At 40.1% G+C, this 27,019-nt stretch overlaps 1 protein-coding gene across 6 annotated transcripts in view; it reads right to left on the bottom strand.

Annotated features, from left to right (window-relative positions):
* megf11 (multiple EGF-like-domains 11) overlaps positions 1-26,810 on the bottom strand; it is a 71,428-nt gene extending 44,618 nt beyond the window's left edge. For 3 of the 6 annotated variants that reach the window (XM_079681473.1, XM_079681470.1, XM_079681471.1), the window contains exons 1-6: positions 26,597-26,810; positions 12,704-12,877; positions 10,695-10,809; positions 9,129-9,230; positions 8,628-8,728; positions 4,258-4,350 (exon numbers count right to left, since the gene is read on the bottom strand). In XM_079681473.1, the coding sequence (XP_079537599.1) occupies positions 4,258-4,350; positions 8,628-8,728; positions 9,129-9,230; positions 10,695-10,801 (403 nt within the window). In that variant the 5' untranslated portion in view covers positions 10,802-10,809; positions 12,704-12,877; positions 26,597-26,810. Of the gene's footprint in view, positions 1-4,257; positions 4,351-8,627; positions 8,781-9,128; positions 9,231-10,694; positions 10,810-12,703; positions 12,878-26,596 lie in introns of those variants that run through there. The other 3 variants (XM_079681468.1, XM_079681469.1, XM_079681472.1) reach the window with 3 other exon arrangements.
* Positions 26,811-27,019: the final 209 nt, after the last annotated feature.

Raw genomic sequence — 27,019 nt, 5'->3', positions numbered from 1 at the left:
TGATACCCAGTACTACATTTCAGTAGACTAAAATGACTGAAGACACACTGTTCAGACCCATAACAGTGCTCCAGCCATCTTTATTGCCTTTGCAAAAACGTCTGTTTTCTTTCAAGTTGATAATGTTTTATTTTTCAAAATCCGGTTGAAAACAATATTGTTTTTGATGAAACACCATGCCAACAAAAAGGTATACACAGTGTCATAGAGAAAACAAACATTGCATTTCAATATAAACAGAGAATAAGGCAAAGCAACATAAAATGCAAGCACAACAAAAACAGACAGAACAAACATGAACAGGTGCATGTCACCACACTGCTTTAATGTCCTGAGCTTTTTAATGAAAACTAAAATAAAACCGACAATGTGATCAGAGAAATATATTCAAAATCACATTCCACAAACACAACACACAGGCATCACAACAACTAACAACCAACAACAATGAATCATTCATCACACGTTTGGGAAAACACAACCTCAACACTGAATGCTCCAAATCAACGTTTGATAGATATAGAACGAGACCACATTTTCAAACAAAGCCAGCAGCAAACATGCTGTTTTATCTGTGGTCCACTTCTACCATTGTGTCCTTGACATGAATGTAAGACACCCCAGGACTGCAGGCAGGTCACAGGGCAGGGCTGGTCTCAGTGGGGCTTTTGCCTCGGGCAGGGGGAGAGGATGGAATGTTTTCTAGCTACAGCAGGTGGACACCAGCGGGAGAAACAGGTGAAATCTTTCTTCAGCCTTCAACACAACTTAGTGAATCTCTCCCACCTTATCGCCTTCTCTCTTCTGGCCACAAACACTCCGACTCTTTATTTTCACCACCTGACCCAAATACAAAACTGCTTTCTGGTGGGTGCTGCTCCAGAAACGAGGTCCAAGCCTTTGATGCGGCTCCAGATCACTGGCTGAAAGGCTGTCACTTCAGCTTTAGGCCGCTCAGCATCCCACGGCAGCTCTTCATCTCCAAGCCTAGGCGACACACTTTTCATCACATTCACACATCCTTCATCACGTGACCCGCCTCATTCTGCCCTCACACTCTGGAAATTGGCTTTTATGTTAACACCAATACCTCAACTCAAATATAATAGCAGTAAAACAAACAGCACATAAACCGTGGCATTGATTGTGAATTCTGAATAGATGTAAATATGTGCTCTGCAGCCCACATAAGGCTAGATATGATGCTAGATCCACACACAAGACTGCTAAAGCTCACCTCACCTACCTGAGCTGAGTGAAAGTTAAATTTACCGTGAAAGACAAAAAAAAAAATATCCTGAACCATTTACATGTAGGAAAAAAGAGGAAAGATTTAATTTAAAAATTGGCACGCATTCCTCATTTCTACAGATGAAAGCTCGTAAATGAAAAAGCCTGGAATCATGCCTGGTATGGAAATCTAAAAGTTATGAATAATGCCTCTGTCTCAATCATCAAGTCTGTTTTAATAAGGTGGATTAGCACAGCACCTGCAGGCTGAAAGGCACACAAGGCTGCACTCCTAACCAACCAAGAGTGGGACAAGAGTCCCTGGGGGGCCCTGAACCTCACATCCTCCCTGTTGGACTCTCAGCAGTCTGCAGGAGTGAGCAGCAGCAAACAGCTCAGGCTTGTCATTTATGCCCATGAATGCCCCGCCAATGGGCCGGCGCTGCAGCGAGAGCAGCTGATTTACACACAGTTGCTAATCAGGGAATGGCTCTTTTGCTAATGAAAACTCATAGATCTATACAATAACTGTAGTACTGATATGATTTTAGCTCCCATTACTCATTTCTAAATATGCAATATACGCAATAACAGTTCAATGCAACTGTGAGAAGACAGCTGGAGTTAATAATTTGAGGTTAGAAGTGTTGACGGCTATCTCAATCCTGACCTGGGAATAACAGCCTCCTGTATTCACACGCACTATATCTCTGTAGACATAAATATCACAAAGGAGTAAATAGATAGTTCCCTCCTGTCTGGCCTCAGTGATGCTCAGCATTTAGCTAATTGTAGGATGGATATGCCTAACTCCTCCCTCCCATCTCTCCTGGAGACCTGCTCTGGGAGCTGGGAGGAAACCCCTGCAAACAAAAAGGCCAATAATGGTCTGCTCCAGCTTGGCATTGATTCCTCATTCCCCTGAACAAGTCATAGGCACCAGTCTAATCATGATTAAGACCATAACAGAGAGCTGGGTAGACACATGGGGGCCGCAACCATCCATCCATCCATCCGCTATACTCATCAAGCAAATCACTTCCACTTCCAGCAAATGAAAATGAATTCATTGTGACTTACCTGTTCCGTTGGCTGTGTTTGCAAAGAAGAGAGGATATAAAGCTGAGCAGCTTTGAGATAGACGTACATCCAGGCAAAATAGCTGAACGATTCACAGTACATTTTTAAGAAATAACTGGCTGGGAAAGCCATTCAAGATTAAAATGAGTCTTAGTGAGTAATGGTGTGTTTAGGACAACCCGGTATCACGGCAAGACGTGAACATGTGACGATTTACCATGCTGGGAGACGTGAAGATGTCACGATTTCGTCCCTTCAAAAGTGACAGTTACACGGTATTGTTAACATGGCCCAACCTGTGGAGAAAAACCCGGAAATGCCAAGCAAATGCTCTACCCCGACCAGGGCCGCCCCTGGCCAACTTGGCCAGGGCCCCCCCCCCCAACCGACAGGAGTGAAAAAAATGTTTTGGAAACAAAGTAGGCTACTTTGCAAATATAATTCCTATTTATTATTATTATTATCAACAGTGAGGTAAATGGTAAATGTGCATGTATGTCGTTCAGTATGCGTTTACAGGTGAATACGTCTGCATTTCCTGCCAAATACTAGCCTCAAAAAGATTAAAATATAAATAACGCAAATAAACTACTTCTAATATTAATAATCAATTCAATAATATAAATACTATATTATAATATAGTCAAGACAAAACATGCTTATGACATGCTCAAAAACTGATATTTCTTAAATCTGTATTCAAATGTCGTTCCCTCTGTCAGCAATGTATCAACAACTACACACACATTTCTATCAGTATTTCTCTGTGTTGTGGTTGACATGATGATGACTGTTAGGAGTTAAGGGGAGAGGCTGAGCATCACCATGAAATGTACAAATTGACATAAAAATGAATAAAAAGGGAAACAATGCTCCATGTTTTTTAGGCTGTAAACTTGAACTGTTATGTAAGCCAACTAGACAGACAGTTTATCACTCTTCCTCCTGTACATTAGCAGATAAAAAGGCATACAATACTAGAATGAATGTTGAATAAAGAATGCTGGAAATAACTGCATCTTCATTAGCCTATATGCTATGCAGAGACTGCCTTCTTCATGTCGTGAATTGCAGCTGATGTTTTAATATGGCAATTGGCAATTTGACTTATACAACATTCGCAAGTTGTACATTTGACTCATACAATAACCCACCTTCGAGTGATGCTCTAGTTTCTTCATGTTTTGTTTTTTTTCCCTCTTGCTTGCGCCGGACTGAAACTGTCTTTTCACCGACATCTCTTCACCTGCACTAGTGGCCCTATCAAAGCCGTGATTAGTCGATTCATTGCAACGGTGTCGGGTTACAGATGTGCTCCCCTTGTCACCTCTCACTCTCGTGTGTCAGCGGGGGGTGCGCAGAGAACTGCGCACAGCAGCTGAGGCCCTCTGGGCGGGGCCCCCTGCGCAAGGCGGGGCCCCATGCAGCCTGCGTGATTGGCCTGTAGGGAGGGGCGGCCCTGACCCCGACGGTCGGTTGTTATTGTCAATATTAAAATAATAATAATTTAGTTTTTAATAGTCACACTCGATTTGGCCAATTTTCTTGTTGCCCCAGCTGGTCGACACCTCTTTTAGCAGAAACAAAGGCTACATTAATGTATTAAATCGATGTTAATCCATGCGTGTGGATGTGGAATTCACGGACGTGACGTTGTGCGATTGCGTTGCCAGGCAACAGCTTGGGTTCATGTTAATTTACAAACTCTTCAACTAGAACCGTAGTTATATTTAAAAACATTTTAGAAGGCCTGACAAAATACTTTAATGTAAATTCAAATTAAAATGTGAAGGAATGTGTGTATAACAAAATACATCCGTCATAAACAATACCGGAAACAGACATAGGCAAGATCCTCAGCTCGGTGGATTTGGATGTTTTGGTAAATCGTCACATGTTCACGTCTTGCTGTGATACCGGGTTAGTTTAGGAATAAAGTGCACTCACCACTAGAGCAGTCCAGTCCCCCCCATCCGGGCTCACACTGGCATGTATCAGGAGACACGCAGCGACCGTGGACACACTCCTCGGTACACAGAGCTGAGACACACAGAGACGTTTCCTCATTAGTCTAATTTATAATTGAGCTAATGCACATACACACATATAAGCAGAGTGTAAAACATCATTAAAACACCAATAAACAGCATGATGAAAACCACCAAGATAACAGCTGAAAGAAAATGGCCCATAAAATGTAACACTCAATATCTCCTAATACCGCCAGGGGAGTAAATCTTAGCCATGGCACTCATATTCAACATTCATCCCCACTACTTGACAATGAGCTAAATGATTTCTCGGGAGATTGAGTCCTTGGTTAACATCTTTGTTTATCCCATAGCTTTACTTTGCACAATGAGCTGTTATCTGTATGCTGAGCTATAAACGAACAAGCTGTAAATCCCTTCTAATTTGATCAGCAAGTGCTTTGTCATATAGTGAGGCTTTAATGTAGCAGGTCCAGGCACCTCAGTGTTTACTAAGTGTGCAGTTTTCTTGATCATTCATATTGAGCAACACGGCACCCGATTGATTGGGTCTGCATTAGTATTCCTGGGAGCGTTTTCATAAGAGTCGGAGATTCGGTTCGGCTGGATAATAAAGTGTCCTACAAAGAGTTTTCTCCTTTGCCACAGTGCCATTTTTTTTCTCTGAAGCCAAGAAGGAGAAGAATCACACAAAAAAGCGCTTAGCATGAATAAATATGTCGCATCCAAGGTCATCTGGCCAGCGGGGTTACGACAGGCAGGCTCTTATCTGAAAAATGAGACAGTGTGGCCACTATGACAAGAGAGAAGCTCAGCCTGATGGGAATCAGCAGTCCGCTAAAACAGGGATTTTAGCGGACTGCTAAAAGGGATGATACACTATCCAAGGGCAGCAGACATACCATCGCTTTAACTGAACATCCACTAATCCGAACACTTCATTCAAGTCCTACTTATTTTGTTATTTGTTCTTGTTTTATGGTCAGAATTAAAAAGTACAGCAGGATAAAATCTGTTGGGCTTTATACGAAAAAGAAATACGGCCTGGGGTGCTTTGCAGATCTGTGTGCAACACCATAGCGCTCATCCTGCCGGCAGAGAGGTCAGCAGAGAGCTGGATGCAGGCCTAAACAGTGCTACTATAGATTATCACTCAATCAGTCATCGATTAGGATCCACCGCCAGCGGGAGAGATGCTGCAGGAGAGGAGAAAGACGAGTGAATCCCAAACACCCACGAGCCGATGCTAATCGCAGAAATGCTCCCAAGGCGGTGCACGGTAAACCAGAGATTGAAAGATAATTTCTGAGCATCAGTACTCTGGCAGAAAACGGTCTAATTATAGTAAGCCAGCGGAAAGAAAATGGAAAAGAGCTTGAACATTTGTGCTGACGAAGGTGTGAGATCGACTACCTGTAATCAATGAGTCCACAGTATGCAGAGTATTCAAAGAGAAGAGAAGACAAATTCAATGTCACCATGAGGACTTGATTTCGTTTACTTTCAATCAGCAAATTCTGATCAGCGAGAACAGGGAAATGCAAATGTGTCGCATCCTTTATATAAATAAAAAAAAGGAATATGGAAATGAAGTTTTGAATATGGGAGAAGGATAAAGCGCACCGTTCTCCTGAGATCTGAACCGGTGTTCTGAAGGGATGGCATAATAAAGTAGGAGGAGGTAGGTCTTTCATTTTAATTGAAATTCATGAATCACTCTGCTTAACTCATGTCTAAGGAATCTGTTGGAAAATTGAGTCTTTCATCTAGATAAAAGGCTAATCTAACTCATTATGCAGAGGTGTTATCAGAACAGGGAACAATGGAGCTAATTGGTGATTTTCATTCAGTGTTAATACATTTTCATATTCTTGCCCAGTTAAAACTACAATCTTTTCAAATGTCTATAAATTTAATATCTTTTTAGGCTTTACTCAAAGTGTGTTTCTCTCCAAGTTTTTGAGAGTTTTCTGCAGTAAAAAAAGAGAAGACATTTAAAGTCTAATTCTATGTGTTTGTCATTTTTGTTGTACACCAGAAAATGAAGTGAACAAAATGTGGAACATTATGAAGAAGCTGATGGATAAACCAATCTCGGAGATATGCCTACAGAACATATCAAACAACTCGCTCCAAAGCTTCCTCCCCATGCCTCAATCTAGCACAGAGATGATTCATTTTAAAACCGTGTCTTTGAAGCATTAAAAAAAAATGCAACAAAGCCAAAAAAGAAAATGAAATCAAAGGCACAGAATCCCTTTCTGGAGAAAAATCTCATCATCTCCATCATCAAAACCCAAATGTGAAATGTGCTAGTGTATTGCCGCCTGAAACTTTTTCAGGACCAAATTAAGCCTGCCGCCAAAACCATTTTTAGAATTACTCTGCACCACTGCACAGGCAAGAGTCATGCAGAAGTCATCCAACCCAAATACTCTGCAAAAAAAAACGGACTCATAAGCCTCAGAGCCTCTCAACCTCTGAGGATATTACGAGCTGTTGTCATTAGAGAGTTCCCCTCATGCACAACTGTAATAATCATGCTTATTAGGAGGGAAATGAGTTCCTCTCATCCTCTACATAGGCTAGTTGCAGATTAAGGTAATGACTTACGACAGATCAAAGGTCACAGAATTAATAAAGACCTCTAGTAGAAAACTTCAAGCACTAATTAGCAAGAAACCGATCAAAGTTTAACTTATCGTGGAGAGCTTGAGAAAATTAGACTTCAAATAAAAATATGTTCTAAACAACATGCTTAAAAAAAGCGTCCGTAAAAAAAAAATGTTGCTGATTTACTGTCAAAAGCGTTTTTACTTTTGTGTGTTAATCTTGGTTCATTCAAGGTCTACACAGCCCCATATTTGTTTAGCCAACTCTAATTGGAGCTAATGTAAGTGTTGATGCTGTGCCATATGGTAATAAAAACAAGCAGGATTAAGACGTCAAACACTCTTTAAGCATTTCTGACCTTTTATGAAATGGAATGAAGAAAGCTACAGTAAACAATACACAAGGGGAAGGGGGTATTTTACATTCAGCAAACAACAAAGTGTCTTGAAATAAATAGACAACTTGAGTTCATTTTGGGTCGATTTACTCTACAATGCCTCCTTTTGACACTGCATGCAAAACAGCTCGGGGTGTACAAATCTCTTAATCCTGCTAGTGAGAGTGCTAGGATTAAAAGGGGAGGAACAGTTTGCAAAGGCAGCAGAAAGCCAAACTGCCCTCTTGGCCCCTATCAACACAGTTTCCCTACTTCAACTAAAAGAGGGTCAAAGGGGAGAGTCGCTGTTTTAACACTCAGCCTGACATATAATATTTTTTTAAAAACTATTGTTCATATGACGGGAAGGCCAGACTGGAGAGAGGCACCTCCTCTGTTTGTAAATTCCCCTGGTTAACACCCAGAAGAGTCTGTCAATGACCAACTAGCTCGATTGGCAGTCAAATGGTTAATGAATACATTATTGATCAATCTGCGCCTCGCTCCTCAAGACCTCCAGATAATCATCGCAGCTCTTATTCTGTGCTGGCTGGCTTCCCGGTGCCCCGAGGCTGGTAAAGCCTAGACAGGGACAAGCTCAGCTGTGGTCAAAGAGCATACCCACACCAGTCCCTGTATCAGTAACTCCCTCATGTTGTGAAAAATCTAAGAAAAATATTATAGTTTGATTCCAATCTTATTTTAAAAAAGGGAATAAAACATTAGGTAAGGCGAGAATATCAAGAAACGTAACCCTCAGAAGCTATATGTTCTGTCTTTATTTGGCCAAGACGCAGAATATTCAGTTTGATGTGTGTGAATATAAATAGAAGGACAATTAATGAAGCTAAAAAAAACACAGGGAAGGATTGTTAACAGCACATACTGTAGCTTCAGTCCAATTTTCACAGCTTGTGATTATTTTATGTTATTCAATTGCACTGTGGTTTTATGACGGGTGCTTTACCTACTGGGTTTGTAACGAGAACTGTCCTGGCTCGTAAATTTGTGTCATTGTTATACAACTTCAATTAAATTACTTATAGTGGAAGAGTAAAGCAGAGAGCAGTCTGCTGTGCCCTCCTAATAAATCCTTCCCAACCACCTAAAACATGGATCACCATCACATGGATGGCGGTATGCTAACAGAGAGGGTGGTGGTGATGAAGAGGATCAGACAGGAGTGGCGGGGACAGAGGTGGAGGGACGACTGTGTCCTGGTGGGCCGTTTTAGCTTTATTTGCCAACAGTAAAAATCATATTATTTACTCCTGTTCTCTAAAGGTCTTGCACACATAAAACTGACACCATTGAGGAAAAAAACGAAGGATACTCACGAACACACAGGTCTCCGCTCTCAAAGTAACCCGGGCAACACTGCGAGCGGCGCCTATACATGGTCCTCACTCCCCGCCGGTAAGCCGTCTTATAGCTTATCCTGGAAAAACGGACACACAGAGACAGCTGCGTGATGCAAAGAGTGACCCTCGCTGAAGGGCAGAAAAACATATAGAAGTTTAAAGTAAGCCCTGGCATACATTTCCATTGTCATTGGCAAAAAAAGATTAAAAGCTATGTTAATTTTGCATAAAGTAGCTGCTACTTAAAAATGCTGTACTTGAGAGGTGTCTCTGTACTTTCTGTGTGTCTGTGTTTAGTTAGATGCCCATTTTAAACCTTAATGGAATCATTAAAACATGAGATGATTACAGCCAGTGGCATCGAGGATCTGAGCACTAACGCATTAACAAGGACATTCACTATGGCCTTCATTGACAGTAAAGGGCGAGTCACTCATGAAACAAATATGGGGACGAATTCTGCTCCTCCAAACGTACCTGTGCCTCGTGCATTTAAACCAGTTGAGGATATCTGTGCATCTGGTGTAGTAGATTTGGTCAAACGGGTGAGCGTAGGACTCTTGGACAGTCACAGCGTAGCTAAAAGAAAGGAATGTAAAGACACCAGTGGTAAAGAGTCATTTTGAGATAATGTAACCTAATTTAAATGGTATATTAAAATGTCACGTTATGCCACTCTTTCAGTACTACATATCCGATGGAAATTGTGCTTTTTACTCTTCTACATTTATTTGGCAGTTATATTTCCAAAATAAGTTGTCATATTTAGATTTAAAATTTAAAATTAAGACTATAAGCTAGAAAATATAATAAATTGTTAGAACATGTACCCAGTGGTTTGCCTTGTTGTGTTTCAGATGTCTATTATTTTTTTAAGCAGTTCAACCAAAGAGACAATTTGCCTCAAGAAAAAAAAGAATACTCCACAAAAAACAAAGCTGAGAGAATATTACAAAGACAGAATTTGTTTTGTATTCTTTCCTTTAACCTTAATCCTCTAGAAACCCTTCAGATTTGTTTCTTTGGAGGGGGGTCCGACCCCTGGGATAAAAACCACTTGAATAAATTATTAAGCTAGCTCAACCTCGACCAACTGAAACAGCAAATCTCTGGTGTTACATCTATGTTAACAAGCCTGGTAATATAATAATTGATCAAAGGAGCTTTTTTTCTTCACAACCCATCTTTACATTCATACTAGAAGTCAATTTAGCTGACACTGCTTCTATACCTCGAATTCTGGGGGATTTGTTGTACTGGTTCTTTTTATGTTTCACTCTGATAATTCTTCCGTCAGTGCAACACTGCAATCATATTAAATATTTCTTGGAACATAGATTTTAATGCTCCTGGGAGAATTTTGGAGGAAAATAAAACAATACATAAACAGTACGCAGGCCCTGTCAGTGGATATAGTTCGAATGAAAGTAATACAATAACTTTGATATGCAAAGAAAGGACTTGAAAGTAGCTTTTAGGTGATTCATGTTTGTGATATATGCAGCCGGTCACAGTCTCAGGATATTGGAGGACCTCAAAGCCATGAACACAGCCCACTTAGGGAATTCATTTTCGATGCCAACAAGGTGGAACCACAATCCCTAAGTACACTCACCTTGGTCACGCAATAATCCAGATAATATATCTTCACACCTCTCTTTCCTCCCCTTTGCATCGAGAGCAGAAATTATTCCCGCTTATTTCTCATAAGTGACACTGCCCGCCACAACTAATAATTATTCAGGCTCCATCGTTGTTGTGATTGATTGGGATGAGAGTACACTGATCAATTTCCCTGCGTATTTCATTTGAGCTGCAACTCCTCCCATCTCTCAGAGCCTAGCGACATGAGCTGTGTGAGATCGATAATGCTGTATGGACTTTAAGAATAGATCTGAAACTTTAGTTAACATCGTTTGTAGGAAGGACATTGAAAAGGTTCCAGGATGAACTATTTCAGTCCTGGTGCTGCTTAAATACAGCAGTCACCTTCAAAATCTAAAATTCAATGTATTGTGGTTATCACATACAGATGAAGCTTACCTCTCCCAGTGGCTGCAGACATTGGGGTCATCTGGATTCAGACTCCATACATTATAGGTCGATCCCAGAACCAGCAGCAGAGCCGGCAGGGCAACAGACGACCACATCCTTCACTCTGAGAGGAGACAGGGAAGAAAGATAGATGGTTGTACCATGGCTGTAACTTCAGTTCTCATGGTGGCCTTTTAAATAAGAACCTATTTCATTTCATTTCAAACCTTTATTTAACCAGGTGAATCCCAATGAAATCATTGATCTCTTTTTCAAGGGAGACATGTAGCAAGTAGGTTATTTGATCTTGGAAGTTTTACATCCCCAATAATAGAAATTACCTTGTAAAAATGTTGGTTATGTTTAACGCAATAAGTTAGATTATTTTTTGTAATATGCTTTCCGTATTTTTCTTATATTCGACATATCACTCCCATACCAAGGCTATAGTTAATATGAAACTACAGCTAGAGAGCAGTTAGTTAAGCTTAGCATAAAACAATGAAAACAACAGAGGACGCCGCTACCAGGGCAACACATTTTTCTTCCAGCAATTCCAGAGCTTATAAAAAGTTAAATTTATTGTAATTTAACTGTAAAAAAAAGAAATGTGTTTTACTGAGGCAAAGGTGGACCCTCATTAGTTTAACTTTTGTGCTCTTCTCCTGCTGGTAATATAAACGTACAAAGATGAGAGAAAAAGAAAGAAAGAGAGACATTTTGCATTTGAAAATTGCGTTAATTTGCCTTGCTTTTTGTCTAAATAGACGTAGAGAAGTTGATTCTGATAACTCTGAAAAGAGCATGACCTTTTTCCTGGCTGTAGATTCATTATTATAAAGAAAGTGGTTTGTATCTTCTCATCATACTCTCTTCAAGAAAAAGTGTTTTTGCCAAAAAGTCAAACCATTCAATTTCTTAATATTCCAGTTAGAACTGAAAATATAAATGATTAGGCATATTCTTGTTTAACATTTGCTCCTATGCTTTTCACCTTCCATAAGTCCTTCAAAAACCAAATGTGCTCTGCTCAGTGAGCAGCTCAGAGATGAAACCTCCCTGTGACAGTGACAGAGACGCTGATTTGTTTAGACCAGCAGGTTATTTCATTAGACCCACAGGCGGAAGGGTGCATATTATCAACGGACATGACAGTGATGGATTCGCCACACGAGCAGAATTTACCTTAGCACGTTGCTACCGAAGATAAAGGATGTTTGGATGACACATCCATGACTGACACACAACATATCTCGCACTTAAGGTTAACAGCTGCATGCCAGAGCAGCAGCGTAACTGTATCTTATGTATGGTGATGGATTGTGGCCTCTAGAGAATAGAAAACACATTGTTGTATTATAAATACAAACACATGAGAATAAATAGGGAAACTGGCTGTATATATATATCTTTGTAAAGGTCAATGGAGTGTATACATAATGTGATAGTTTGTTCATACATTAAGCTGTGTGTGCTCTGCATGTGCTACGTTGTGTTAAAAATATATTTCCGAGTGACTGTATCCAATAACACAGGCATTCACATGTTCGGCTAATCTTCTGCATTGATAGCCGCATGTAGTTAACTCACATGTGAAAGAAAATCAATCAGGCCTCCACTTCCTCTAAGTAGCAGTTCATCTGAGCAGGCAGAGGTTAAAGTCATGTTCATTTCCTTAACAGGATGAATAATCAAGAAACACAGATGTTAAAGGGCTACAACTACTTTCATATTCAGTCCCTTCTATGAAACAATCCTGTTAAATACTACCGAGACCCTGCTTGATTGACTTGAAAGGTTTTATTGCTCCTATGATTAGACCACCACCACCCATAGTCATTTCTCTTAATGACTCTGGACAAGTGGAAATACTCATAACTTCTCACGTCATTGTGCAAACCTCACAAGTTCTTAGAATCCTGCGGTGGGAGGCAGAACGGTGATAACATTTAGATTTTCCTGAATTTGTGGCAAGGTAGCCAGGTTAAGCAGCCAGAGGCACGTGGCCCTGAGCTCACCTAATCCTACAGCCTGTGGTCCCCGGGTGTTTGTTGTGGCGGCTGAAGGGGCTCGGGAAGCACACAGTGACAGAAGTGCCGCTGTGCCCAAACACACAAACACACACACACACACACACACACACACACACAAACACACACACTCACTGGCAGAGGTGATGACAGGTCGCAGATCTGTGGGAGAAGAAAAATAATGAGCTTATGATGACACACAGAAGACACACACTCTTTTGCTTGCTCTCACACACACACATGCACATACACACACTCTTACATTTCTTATGGGATCAACAGGAATATAGTTCACAAAAGCTGCTCTTGAAAGGCCAATTCACTCTGCGGAGCCTTCACACAGTTTTCATTCCATTTTCCAGCCTCCCTCCTACCTGGTATCCACTGATACTCTTAGTTACCCACAGAAATAAAAGCCTACATTAACTGAAGAGGGTCTCGTACAATGAACTCTGTGCACACTTCAAACACTACAATTGGTTTGTGCACAATGTGACAAGATGACGTTACGTGTGCTCATTAGCGATGATAATGCACGCATGAAGAGAACATTGATGTGTTTATCATCTCTTTCACTATGCTGCTCTTAATGATTCCTCCAGGAGGTCAGAGGGCGGGTATGAGATTCTGTCGCCGTTTATGTGCTGTGAATTCTGAATAGCATGTTAACATATGCATGACATAATAAAACGGCTGTTTTTGTTGTCGGCTAAATAAATAATTCAAGATTCTTTTCTATGTAAGCTGTTGCTAAGGCCGAACTGGGCGGACATTGACACAGAAGACTGACCAATTACAGAAAGACTAGACTTGTCATGTCTATAATCAGAACTGAATTTAAATCAACCTGTCTACAGAGAGCCCTTGTCAACAAGCACCAATACTTAAATTAAATAACATTAGGATAACTGGATCATATTTAGCAGATACAAAAAAACACCTTTACTTATTTTTTCCCCCCGACAGAAACCCATTGTAAAGGTTGTTTTGTCATTTATTTAACTAGTGCTCAATGTGGCAATACAAGTTCCATATTATAAATTATGTGATTTTCTAATTAACTCCTAAAGTAGTCATCAAACCACTTCAGGATCCTTCAGATTTGCTCATGACATGATAAGTTCTATGGTTTTTAGTAAACAGAAATGATTTTGAATGCTGTATTTTTTTCTCGGCCCACCATGAAAGAAAGACTGCAGCTGCAAATTCTGACTTAATATTTTCTTTTCACTACAGTTAGGTATCACACTGAGATGTCAAGCCAAATCTTAACCTAATCTGCTCCACTGAGTTATTTGTGTGCAGCGCTGCATTTGCCAGAGGAAAAGGCTGGTGACTTTAAATAGTTGAATGTCAAGGACAGGAAAATCCTTGATATTGTTTCATACCTGAATAGATCTCTGCCTTGTCCTTTAACATGGTTCAACATTTTAAATCTTTAAAATAAATACAAAAATGTAAACAACTTCAAATAACGGTTCACTGGGTCGAAGTGACTTTTGTTCATTGTTTATTCTGCATACAGAAACAAGGATGAACAAAGAGCACTGCATGAGACAGAGAAGTCGGATCAATATGGCGCTTCATCATCACTTGGGGCTCTTCTGTATTCCTCTCCTCTTCCCTGTATCTGCCGACATCCGCAAAAACATTTTGTTTCTGTTTTGGCTTCAAACATGTTCACTTTACACCAAACTAAATGCTCTCCAGAGACCTTACTCCCCCCTAAATGAATTCCTCTCCTGTTCCCCATCACTTTGATTACTGAGAGTATGAAACCCTCTCTCTCGGTGAGCTGCTACATCTGATGCGCTGAAAAACTGCTGAAATAGCAACATCTCTTAGGCTATTGATGGAGACACAAGTGCAAAGTACAAGAAGCAGGTTAAACTGTAGAGTGAAGGTGTGTGTCGGAGCTAGGGTATGTGAGGATAAGGACTTCTGAATCTTGACACGGACACTATGGTTAACATCAGACACCTGCCTGCAGAAACATTGATGAGCCAGACCTCTGTCCCCAGCACCGCCTCAGCACAGACATCTGCATGATTAAAGCCGTGTGTCTCCAGCATGTGACTTATTAAAGTGCAATGCAATTAAGCACCCCGTCCCCTGGCTGACCAGCACCTGCACTCTTGCATGAATGATGCTCAGAGGGAGACATGACTGACTGGTACAAGTCAGAAACTCCCCTCCCATCTACCCTAGCTGCTTCTCAGTCTCATCCTAGTGCTCTATGTGCTCATTTATCACAATGCTCAATTTCTTCTTGCTTGTGTTAATTTACATCTACATAATGGAAACCAGTCAACGGAAACATTGCTTGGTATTGCAATCTTGTCTGGAGCAGCACAGAGAATGCCTGAACAGTTGTGGGTGTGTGTGTAACATGTCTTTGCACCATCAGCCTATTATCCCTCCTATAGATTCAAGCGGAGGGCTCATACACAATTTTTATGAGAATCCTACCGGCCACTCAATCTGTTTTGTAATCACTACTGAAGGCATCCCGGAGCAACCTAATTCGGAGTGATCTAAAGGTTACAGGTGTAACCGCGCAGCTCAGAGTGCCAATGAGATAAGCCCACTGCCGGCCATCCCTGTCTGCTGCTGGGGGCTGAGAGTCATTAGGAGTCAGGCCTCATTAGAGAGCTGCCCCCCCCCCCCGGCTGCAGCCACACACCTGAGCGGCTGATGTGTTGGAGGCCAGGGGGACAATGACATGTCGGGGGCCGTGCTGGTTTCTGACAAGCGGAGCATAAAAACAGCACACACTGAATGTCTGCTTCTATCGCCTGCAAAAACTCAGTTTAAAGCTCCTTGGATTTTACTGCAGTATTTTAGGCCCATGTTTCAACTGGACGAAGTGGTGGAAAGTAATTAGGTGAGATAAATGTACACAAGTCCTGGACAAGTTAGAGCATGGTGTAATGATAATGTTTTCTTTAATTTGCCTCTATATTGTTTAATGTATTAGTAGATATCAAACAGACACTAAATTGTCATGTTTAATCGTTATTTAAGTAAATTAATCCAGAGTTGGGCACATCTTCTCCGACGCCTCCCAACTAAACTCCTGTTTCCAGGGAAATACAAATGCTCATTTGCTTTAGCTGATCAACTTTTGTCTTTTAAAAAGAGACTCTAATCATTGTATCTGAAACTTAATGTTCCAGGTTGCTTTGCAGATTAAGATTGAACAAATTAAATCAGATTTATTCGTTATAAATCATTGTTTGAGATTCAACTCAGCAATTCATTGTCAAAAGCTACACCACTACAATAGTAAAGAATTTCTTTATGCGTCTTTAGACAATGTTAATGTTTAATGAATTGGATTAAGAATAGGACCAGTCTGCAAAATAAGTACTACATTTGACTTATAACAGAGTACATTTCAGTATTTTTTGTTTTAATCAAGAACAGATGTTCCACTTCTTCCACCACAGAACATACTAATTTAACATTATTTTGTCTGTTTTTATCTTTATGGCAACAAGACATTTTCTTAATTTCTCTTGACTTTTCATTTTATTCCTATACACATCACTTTAAAGAGGCGAAATGCATCGAGTTCAAACGTATTGAAGTCGTAAAGCCCGAGAGGGCGTTTGTCGCTGCATTTATGGGAATTTCAGTAATGCTGACAGCATGAAGTGCAGCCAAGGCAGCAATGTCTTATACCTGATCTCAGTAAAAATGCACTCCTGGGTACTTTTCTTTTTATTACACTTGAATGATTAGGAATACCAGCTTGACATGATCCAGCTAAGGATTAACTTCACAATCTCTCAATCTCAGGCCGGCCACTGAGGGACTATAACACTGCTCAGCTCTGCTTATGGACATTATTAGTTCAACTCATTTGTGAGGACATACGACATATAGGACATAGTTCTCAATATGTTATCAAAGACAGGAAGAAAAGTTTCACCCTGCTTTAGCTCTGGATTTGAACATATGATGAGTGAAAGATCCCATTAGTGCAATATGAAAGTTATTAGCTGTATTGTGTTTTCAGTTTCCCACTTTAAAACACTGTGTTTCTGATGATATATGTATAAAATACAATGTACAAAAACAGATATTGTATTTAGAGACTTCATCTTGAGTATTGCAGGTGCAATTCTAATTAATCAGGCTGCCATCAATTAAACTACTTTGATCATGGATTTATCCATTGAAGTCATTTTTCCAGCTTTGGACAAAGAGCCAATTTAGAACATTATGATTGCTGTTTTTCACAATCGTCAGACATTTAGATCAAAGGTTCATTGATTTATGGAAAGTAATAGCCAGCAGATTAAATAATCAATCATAAAAAATAACCATTAGTTTTAGCACTGGTATATGTTTTTCAAAAGGGGACACATACCAACATTTGAATTTAACAAGTTATTATGGTATTGAATAAATGATAGGATGGAAATACATTATATAGTGGAGTTACATTCTCCTGCGTCAAGCCTTCAAATCTTTTTAACTTAGTTGCATTGCAAGTCACTCGCCAACCATTAATGAATTTATAACATCCAACCCTCCGCTGACAGCAGTGGTAAATCGTGGGAATTATGAGTGATTAGGAAAATCCTCAGAGAAGCTTTACACTGGTAGTTCTTCAGCTGCTGCAGTGGGCCTTCAACACGCGCTCTTATGAAACCACTATAACCTAACAACACAACTTCCATTTGGATGTGGAGGCACCTGGGAAAATGCTGTGCGTCGTTTAACAGGAGCTTAATTCTGGCCACATGGTTTATTCATGCGGCGACCGCTGATATCACGACTCTCATAAATCACGCAGTGCGGCATGCTGGACGTCCACGGGCTCAGGCAGGGCTCACTAATCTCAACACCATCTTTCATCTGAATAACCTTGCCTTACCGCAGGGCAGGCCAACACCAGACACAGCCCATTGGAGGGGGACTCTCCTCATACTTTAATTTCTTTCAGTCTGGGCACAAAGACTTTCTGCAGCCTGTCAGAGCAGACACACTGGCCTGTGTGCTCGCAGGCAGCAGTCTGCTCGCTCTCCACCACAGGCAATAATAAGAAATTGCTTCATGGACATCAGAGGAACTAATCTAGTCTAACGTTAGCTTTATGAATGTAGAATCAGGCACACAAGGGAGGAGAGCAGTGGGGCCGGGCGAGCCATCTGTTCAGAAGTGGTTCAAAGAAAGAGCAGACAATTTGAAACTAATGTGAGTAAACACGATCATCAAATATAGATAATAGGATGGAGCATACTGCAACTTTGCCCTCAATTTTGTCATGCTTTTTCTACTGTCAAACATTATTACATATTTTGTAATTAATTGGATTTAGGTACTAATCCACAAAACAGTCACAGAATCCACAACCATAAACAAGCCACCGATTACCGCCTTCAGGTCTACATTTTACGTGATAAAACTAATTAGTGAAACAACACCACTCGATGAATCAAAAATAACAATATGCCTGTGTGACATAGTTCTGCCTGCTGCTTAGAACAGTCACTATGTTTCACTCCATGCTTCTAATAATAAACCCCAGGCATCACAGTGACAGCAGAATGTCTCGCTATGCCCTCTGCGCTGCGTCTGTCCTCTCTCCACGGCCTGGCTCCGGCCTCCTGCTGCCACCAGGAGGAAGCACCAGCCTCCTCTTCCTCGCACCAGTAAGGCTCTCCTTCCCCAAAAAGACAATTAGCCACCCTGTGACTAACTCAAAATAACGTAACAGTTGGACATCTTAGGACAAATTAACATGCTTATTAACCTGTTGAACCTTCTGCTCTTTCCCACCAGGAGAACAAAACTGAGCTACTTTATTACTTTGGAGGTCTGTTCAAGGAAGCACAGACACACAATCTTGCACACTAAGCAGCCAAGACAGTTATTAGTATATTCTATAAAGGTTTCATCCTCTACAGAGAGAGGGCAGAACTCAGCAGAGGTAGGGTGTGGACAGAAAAACAAATGAACAAAAAGCGGAGGGAAGAAGGCACTGAACAGGCAAGTAGAGGCGCTAGCTGAGCAGCTCGCCATGAAATGCTGAAACAACAGCATGGCTGCAAGGGCAATTTTACACTCCAATAGATTCACACCTCAGCCACCAACCCCTTCCAACTCTGAACCTTGTGTCTTCTTGGTGTCTTCATTTATTTTGTGTCAGTGTCCAAGATGTGAGAAGCCAAGCAGTGAGAAACTCGTCCCAAATGTCGCAGGGTAAGCGGTGTGTGAAGCAGACAGGGGGAGCGAGAAGATAAAAGCCACTGCGCCTGGATGAACCTCGCTCTCTGTGCAGACAAAGTAGAGATTTTTCTACCAAGAGTACTGCACTTCACATTAGTGGTACACATAGGAAAACACATAACAAGTGTTGTTTACTGATCACTGTATGTGCTGCAGGGAAAGAAGCACGGATACAGAAGTGCATCAGTACATCAGTGTAGAAAATACTCCAGTCAAATTATTGAACTTAAAATCTTGTTTAAGTGGAAGTACATAAGTATTATCAGCAAAATACACACAAAGTGTCAAAGTAGATGGCCTATGAGATTGATATATCATTATATATGACATAATTAGACTTTGAATAAATTGATGAACCAGTATTAAGGTCATGATGATGCAGTGTGTAAGCAGAACATAGCTATGCTTTTCAAGGTGAAGCACATTTTTACTTCTTTAGTAAATAGTAACTAACTATTAGAGTCCAAAGATGAATCTGGTGCTGATGAGATGACTAATGGTAGAACAAAAATATATATAATAATATATACATTTATTTCTCTAATATTTGAATTATTCTGATCCATGGACAATTTGAACTGTTATTGATAATAAATGGTGTAATAAGTTTAAGGGGAAGTGTGCTTGTTGGACCTGCCAATAGCTCACAGACCTCTAAAACAGGACATTGATTTTTATTCAAAAGGGGTCACAAATCAAAACAGTTCGAACCACTATGTAATCTTTAACAATGTGTTATCAATTTATCCTGCAGTTGTTTTACACAAACTATTCATTTGAAAAGTTACTTCAGCCGGTCGAAACGTCAACATTACAATATTTTCATCTGAAATGCAGTGCAGTTGAAGCATAAGGTAACAGTTAAAGTCAATTACAAATACCTACAATGTCATGTAGTACTTGACATTATGTAATCAATTACTTTCAACTACTGATGTACTGTAGTTTTGGTATTGTAACTATCAATCCAGTGCAGGCCAAACTCTATTAAAAATTCAGATATATCCAAGACCCAGTCGGATCTCTCACAAGATTAATCTGTGTGTATTTAGGTGCAAATTATTTTCTAAAAATAACCAATCAGAATAGAATATTAAAGACTAAAAGCTCCCACTTTCCTCTGTATATCATTGGATTACTCCCTCTGACAGACAGTGTAGCACATTAACCTTTTGGATTACCAGTCAATGACTACAAGAGGGATGATTTACTATCATGATTATTAAGTCTGAAAATATGCTTCTGCAGCACGTAAAACCGGGCCATCGTGCAACCAGACGATCGCAATTTAGTAAAATGATAGCTCCATCAACCAGATTTGCATTAAAGATGTATGCCTAATTTTTGCGACTATGACCTTTTAAATGTCCTTGAATCCCCTTGAGCATAACACGCCTCCACTACTTAGAATGAATGCATTTTTAAAAAATGATCCAAAGAGAGGATTGCTTGGCTTTATTCAGCCTGCCTGATGAATACACAAAGAAGATACCTAAATTCATCACTACATGACAGAATCAAAATGAAGCCAAAATGTAACTGATGGTGAGAATGCACATAAATCCAGAGTCAAATGCAGGAGTTTGCTTGTATAATCATTAGGATACATAATAAAACCACCGGGCTGAAGAAACAATGCAGTGAAACATGTTCTATAAATCATCTGCTTCATAAGAGGTTCACATTGTTAAAACTCTTTCTGTATCTCTATCTCCCTGTAGGGTGAAATACTACAATATAATTGTGTCATGGATCACAATGGTGTAATACATCACCATGAAATCCAACAAACAAAATAAAATAAATGTAATGCACTCAAATGCTCTCACTGTCTGTGATTGCAGCTTTCTCTGCCATCTCAACCTACACAGCCTTGTGCTCTTTCTAGAAATTATTCTAAAAATCTATACAAATCTAACCAAAAGTTTTGCTACGTTTCCCTGACACCCTTACAAACTTACTTGCTACTTTTTGAGTCATTATTCTCATAACTCCCCCATGGCCATGGCAGGCAGGAGTGGTGCTGGTGCTTGGGGTGCCAAGTACCTGCGCCCCCCCCCCCTGACCTTCTGCTCTCTGGACAGGTCAGAGTGTGAAAGCATCGCCTGCGAGGGGCCAAAGGAGGGACACTCGGCTGCCTGGTGTATTATTCATGAGTCGCCCCTGTTGAGTGGGCAGTTATTCAGCATCCAAATCCCAGATGTGGTTCAATCTGTGCTCCATTCACTGCCCTGACTGCTGGCCATTGATCAATAGCGAGGTATCCGGGTGCTGAATAAGCGCAGGGGCTTTATGTTATAGAGCTCAAAGCGCCTCACTGATAGCACAATGATCAATCACTAGACATTGGAAATGGGCCAGAGTTTGCTTGCTAGAACTGATCGGACAGGATGAGAGGAGATGCATCTTCAACATTTATTAAACACGAGTAGCACAGCATGTGGCTGATATGTGGCTGTAATACGTTCCATGTCAGGTATACGTGCAATGAGGCAATAAGGCAGAGTGTATACAAGTAAGCATCTCAGTTTCTAAATCAGATTTTACTTCCACAGAAGTTATATGCACTGTAAATATATCAGCACACATACAGTAACACAAACATGCTATGATGAGGTCCCTCTCTGAAAGGTGCCAGAGGCAAGGTATCACACTCTAATAGGCATCACAGTATTAATGGACAGTTGAGCACAGAGAATCATTGTCCACTTTAATCATCAATCATCAGTCAAATATATGCAGCCAAATGTGGCATGACCACAAGTCTTCCCTGTCTGCATTTGTCAGGATGATGATCATCCATCATGCTGCAGAATTACTGTATAATATGAAATGTGAATAATAATAATGAGTATGCATGTGTCAGATAGCCTATACAGGACTTACTGTCATACTTATTGAACCACCTAGGTTGTGTCCTTAAGAGTTCAAGTGCAGGTCAGCATTTCATGTTAATTACACATGTTGTTAGGAATTTTAATTCATGAAGAAATATTGTTTGATCATCAAAACACAACCTAATAGACATATAATTAAGACCCATTAAAAGCTCACACTGCAGGATGCAGTTCATGTTTGAGTTTGTTTAACAGGAATGGGTATTGTTGAGTTTAAAAAAACAAAAAGGAAGGTAGAAAAAACTGGCTTCACTTATGAAAGTAATAATATACATTTGAACTGATTTCCACAATTTGTTATACTCTCTTATAGCCTCTCAGTAAATTTTTGATGCTGTCAAATTAACATTCATCTTTAAACGCATGATCTTACAATGAAAGGAAAAGCCAACATTTAGGATGCTCACTGATTATCTCTGGATTCTTTACCGCCTAAATTAGTGATTTAATCATTTTAAAACTTTACAGTAATTACCGTAATTATAAAAGCAAGTACAACAAACTGCAAAGTCGACTATGCATAAAAAGCATATGCCTGAGATGGCGAAGTGGATTTTTGCTGTCTAAGGCATAAGGATGAATAATAGCCTTATCAACAAAGCACAACACATCCCAACACGCTGGGATCTTATCACTGCTCATTTCCTCAGCTCATGTACTTCCTGTATCTCGGTTGGAGAATGTGTCGTGTGGTTCCCTGCTCTCCCACTGACAACCTAGTCATGTCAAAAAGATTCAGGCTTTATGGTAACGTTCCTTTCACAAGACAAGAAAGGAAAAAAGTGGCAGGTGTAAGCAGAATCATCAGCAGTATTTGCAAAAAGTCACCAGATTCCCACAAGGGACATGCTTGTCATTAAAACAAACAAGAAAAGAACTGATGAGTGCATTAATCAGAGCGCAGCCAAGCATCGGTGGGGAGAGCTGTGGTCCGTGGCGTTCCTCCCCAAGAGCGCCTGCACCTGAGGGAGGGGGGGGGATTAACACTGCTCCACACTGAAGCCCCTGTATCTGAAATCTGCCTGAGCTCATCGTTTCTGCTCCTTGCTAAGAGGCTGTGGCTGGAAATCAGGCTCAGGCAATCTATTCCCCTGCAGAGCGCTGGCTGACCGACATCAATGCCGTGCATTGTCGAATTATTAATTAAATGCATGCAAGCGTAATCAGATGCAGACATGGTCAGACCTTTGGGACAGCTAACATAGAATTGAAGCAGAATCTAAATTGCAGATTTCCTCTTATTTTTCAATGCCAGCTTGCCATGCTGTTTTAAAAATTTAGCATCACTTTGCACTTATTTAACTTGGTTGATGCAAATCATGCTTGACCATGACTTTTTTTTACCGTACAGACTTAGACAAACAAAAAAAGTATGACAAAAAGGACTCAAACAAGCTTTTCTTTACTAATGTCAACCAATAGAGTAAAAGCTCCAGCATTAGAATGTTTACATAGTTATATAAGAGATCAGATGTGGGTGTATGCTGCATTATATTGTTTTTATTCCCCCTACACAGGCGTTCAAAATGTAAATGCCACAGCTTTTAAAAGCATACCAAAAAGTTCAGGTTCTGCCTCCTATATTTCATTAACTTTTGTTAATACAGTTGCTTTGGCTCCAGGGTATTTGCTCAATGCTATTTTGCTGAAATAATAAGATCTATCAGTCAGCGCAAAAACAAAAACAGCTTAATTTGCAGAATAAAGGTCATTCAAGCTGCTACTTTTGAGGGGCTTCGACAGAAAAAACAGTGTTCAAAACAACAAACACTGCCTTGAAATATTGCAGAACACTGAGGTATTCACTAGTTCTCAAAATCACAGTCAAGTTTACAACGATGAGCTGACTATGCTTTGCCCTTGTGGACTGGACCCATTATACTTATTTTCCTACAGAACACAGTATACTGCAAATCTAGATATGCTGCTAGAGACTATTCACACTGCCAAAAACATATCTGGCCTGCGGGGGGAAATTGTTCCTCGGCATATGTGCTGATGAGTGCTTCCAAATCTTTTAATTCACATGTGATTAAGAGATTATTGAGCTTGCATGAATCCAAACCAGTGTTAATTGCATTCATTGAATATTTAAAGAACAAATTAGTGAGTCCTCTCTAAATCATTCAGAAATGTAAATTGTCCTTACACAGTTTTTACGTATACTTTCATTATGTCTTATCTACATTGTTATAAGTGTGCAAATCAAATTCCTAACATCTAAAGCAATTTCTCTGTTTGCCAATAGAATGTGTCCTTGTGACATGAGAGAGCTGTATGCCTACCACGGCCACACTTTCATTAATCAACACTAATTAAAGGTATTGATTTAGCCAAACATCAGGATTTCCAGTTGAAAGGGTTTACTAGATTGTAAAGAGCAAACAACAGAAAACGACCGAATGCACAAGCCACTCGTGTGCCCTTGAAGGCTCCGTCGCTTTGGAAGAGCTCAGAAAATGAGACAAAGATGTGTCCGCTCACTTCTCATTAAACAACGTCAGAATTCACAGCGTCTCGGAGGCAAATGCCGTCCTTGGCTCGACTGAGAGCTGAAGCACTGAGGCTGAACTGAGTATCAATTTGTTTTCTGGCAGCATGACCTCTCAATCCAGGAAAAAGTTGTATGAAATCACAGCTTGAACCAAACCCCAAACCCTGAGGACCGGCAGATGGTATTCAACAGCAACCTCAGCTCACATGTGATGATGAATAGACACTTTATTAGAGGGTAAAATAAATGGAATGCTCATTGAACATGTCACACCACTTCAGCAGGTGCATGCTATCCCCGGAGAGACTAAAGCAACCGTTTGTGCAATAAATAAATAAATACAATTTATTTTTGATCACACAAGCTTTATGTGCATAAGCTGCAAATAGAATCTTTTTTAAAAGGTGTCATTATTACTGTACGTTAAAAAGTTGTGTATACTGTATGAGCATAATAATGGGATACAGTTACTTCAAAAGTGTATTAACTGCTTTAGAAAGTAAAAGCCTGTCCTTATAAAGAATAAATAAATTACTTGATTGGCTGAAAATTACAATTTCAAACAGAAAACCATGTGGCTATTTATACTCAGGTTAATGGTTAACATATTGTAGAGACACAGTTTTTACATGACAGTAACATTACAATTACATAACTATATTATACATAATATGTGGATTTGTTTGACTTCCAAAATAAAGGCTCTGTAGGAGTAAACAAATAAAAAAAATAATAAAAAGGTTTAATCCACATTTTAGAAATCAGAACTGTCTTTATTTGTTGCTTTAGTGGATTTGAAATAGCTTTGACTTTTAAACTCATTGAAATACAAAAAGGCCAAATACTTTAAATGATGTGAATCATTCATTTGTGCACAGTGAAAGATTTGGGTGGTTATTATAGGGGAAATAATGTAGAATCTAAAAATTAGGAAGTGATTAAAAACAACATATGTCACCGTTAAATATTCAAAAAACTTAAAAGAATTATGGAAATAAAGTTATCAAAGGGTAAGGAAGCAAATCGGTGTTGAAAACATGAACTTATACATCTTGTACAAAGTGTCACTCTCAGGTTCAAAACAAATCCTGCATTGCTGGAGTCAGTGCCAAGGCACATTTATGATAAATGACTTTATGACAAATTGCTATAATGCGGGCAACCCAGAGTGTGGGATACAGTGCATGCAGCTCCAACAGGAAAAACAACAGTATCTACTGGGCTTCAAATGAGACCGTCTGTGTGTGTCAGTGCCCCTCCTGTATTTGCCAGTCGTTTAAACATTTTTTTTTAATTTAGCAAAAGCCACCTTCGTCTGTTTATGTTGGTTTTTTTGCAAAAATAAATCAACAGCAGTAGTGATTTCATTATTTAACCATGGTGCAGATCTGCTCATTGACCAATAGACTAATGAAAGTTTAATCAGCTGCTTTAGCTTGCACTATGTTGTCATCTAGTGGCTCAAAATTGACATAACATACAGCATGGGGTCTTTCTAGACTGAATCATGTTGTTGATCACAGCTGGCTGATTCACTCATCATGACTTTGATAGACACAACAAATGTTGGAATTCGACCGAGAAATTCAGCTAGAATTGAGAAAGACATTTGAGTCACAGGGGCTTCTTCAACCAATGTTAATGAGAAATGATTTTTATTCCAGTGGAAGCAAGAAATGCAATAGGTCTATTATGATCAGCTACAGTCACATAACTTATGAATAAACCCACCATAATTCATCTAAGCAGAGTTGGCATTGAAGCAGTTGAAACCAACTATTTTAACACACTTCTGCAGCATTAGCATTCCTTGAACGACAGACTTTAAAATCTCTGCGTCTTCAAACTAATAGCATTCCTGGCATAAAAACGCAGTCTCCAAGCCGTGCAAAAAAAACATAAACAATAGCATGTCTGCAGAATTATAAAACTCTCTGGATGGATTTATTTGGCAAAGTACGCACATTTCCAGACTCGCCAATCGCCTAATTAAATAGAAAGCACCATTTGTCACACCAAGCAGCCAGCAAGCAGCAGGCTCCATAAATACCAAGCGACTGCGCCGCAACTTACTGCGGGCTGCGTCCAAAACAAAAACAAAAAATGTGACAAATCTCTATTAAAAAACAACTGAAAAGCTGTTTTATCAGCAGATACTGTAAAGGGGTGGCGACAGACAACACTGCAGCATTATTAGCATCCTCTGCCGATTAAGTCAAAGCCCTTTTTGTTTGGCGAAAAAAAACTCACCCGTCTGGAGACTTGAGATTTAAAGTTATCGCCCTCGACAAAACAGCATTCAGCGGGTCCACGGTGCGACCCGGGCTTCCATGTATCATTGGTGATCAACTCAAAATGCTGCTGGGTTAAAGCAGGTTGTTTGTGGGGTTCAGAGCGGCGTTGTGCAGCACGCACGGCGGGCAGAAGTCAGGTGTAGTGAGGGGACCTGCCGCTGCTTCCTGCCTCTTCTCTCTCCTCTCCTTCTCTGGTGGAGCGCGGCCCACTTTAAACTCTGGTGACGTCATGGGGGTGATGCTGAAGATGCACGCCCCCCTCTCTCACCCACCACTTCAACATAATCCCACAATATTCCTATAATTGAAATAAGAATATGAAATGCACTTTTAAGGTAAACAACCTGTGGGAGTCTTTAAAGGGCAACAACTAGTTTGC

The sequence above is a fragment of the Notothenia rossii genome (assembly GCF_949606895.1).
Source record: "Notothenia rossii genome assembly, chromosome: 5".
NCBI classification, from domain to species: Eukaryota; Metazoa; Chordata; class Actinopteri; order Perciformes; family Nototheniidae; genus Notothenia; species Notothenia rossii.
The sequence above is the reverse complement of the archived record's forward strand: the minus strand, read 5'-3'. Positions and strand labels throughout refer to the sequence as shown.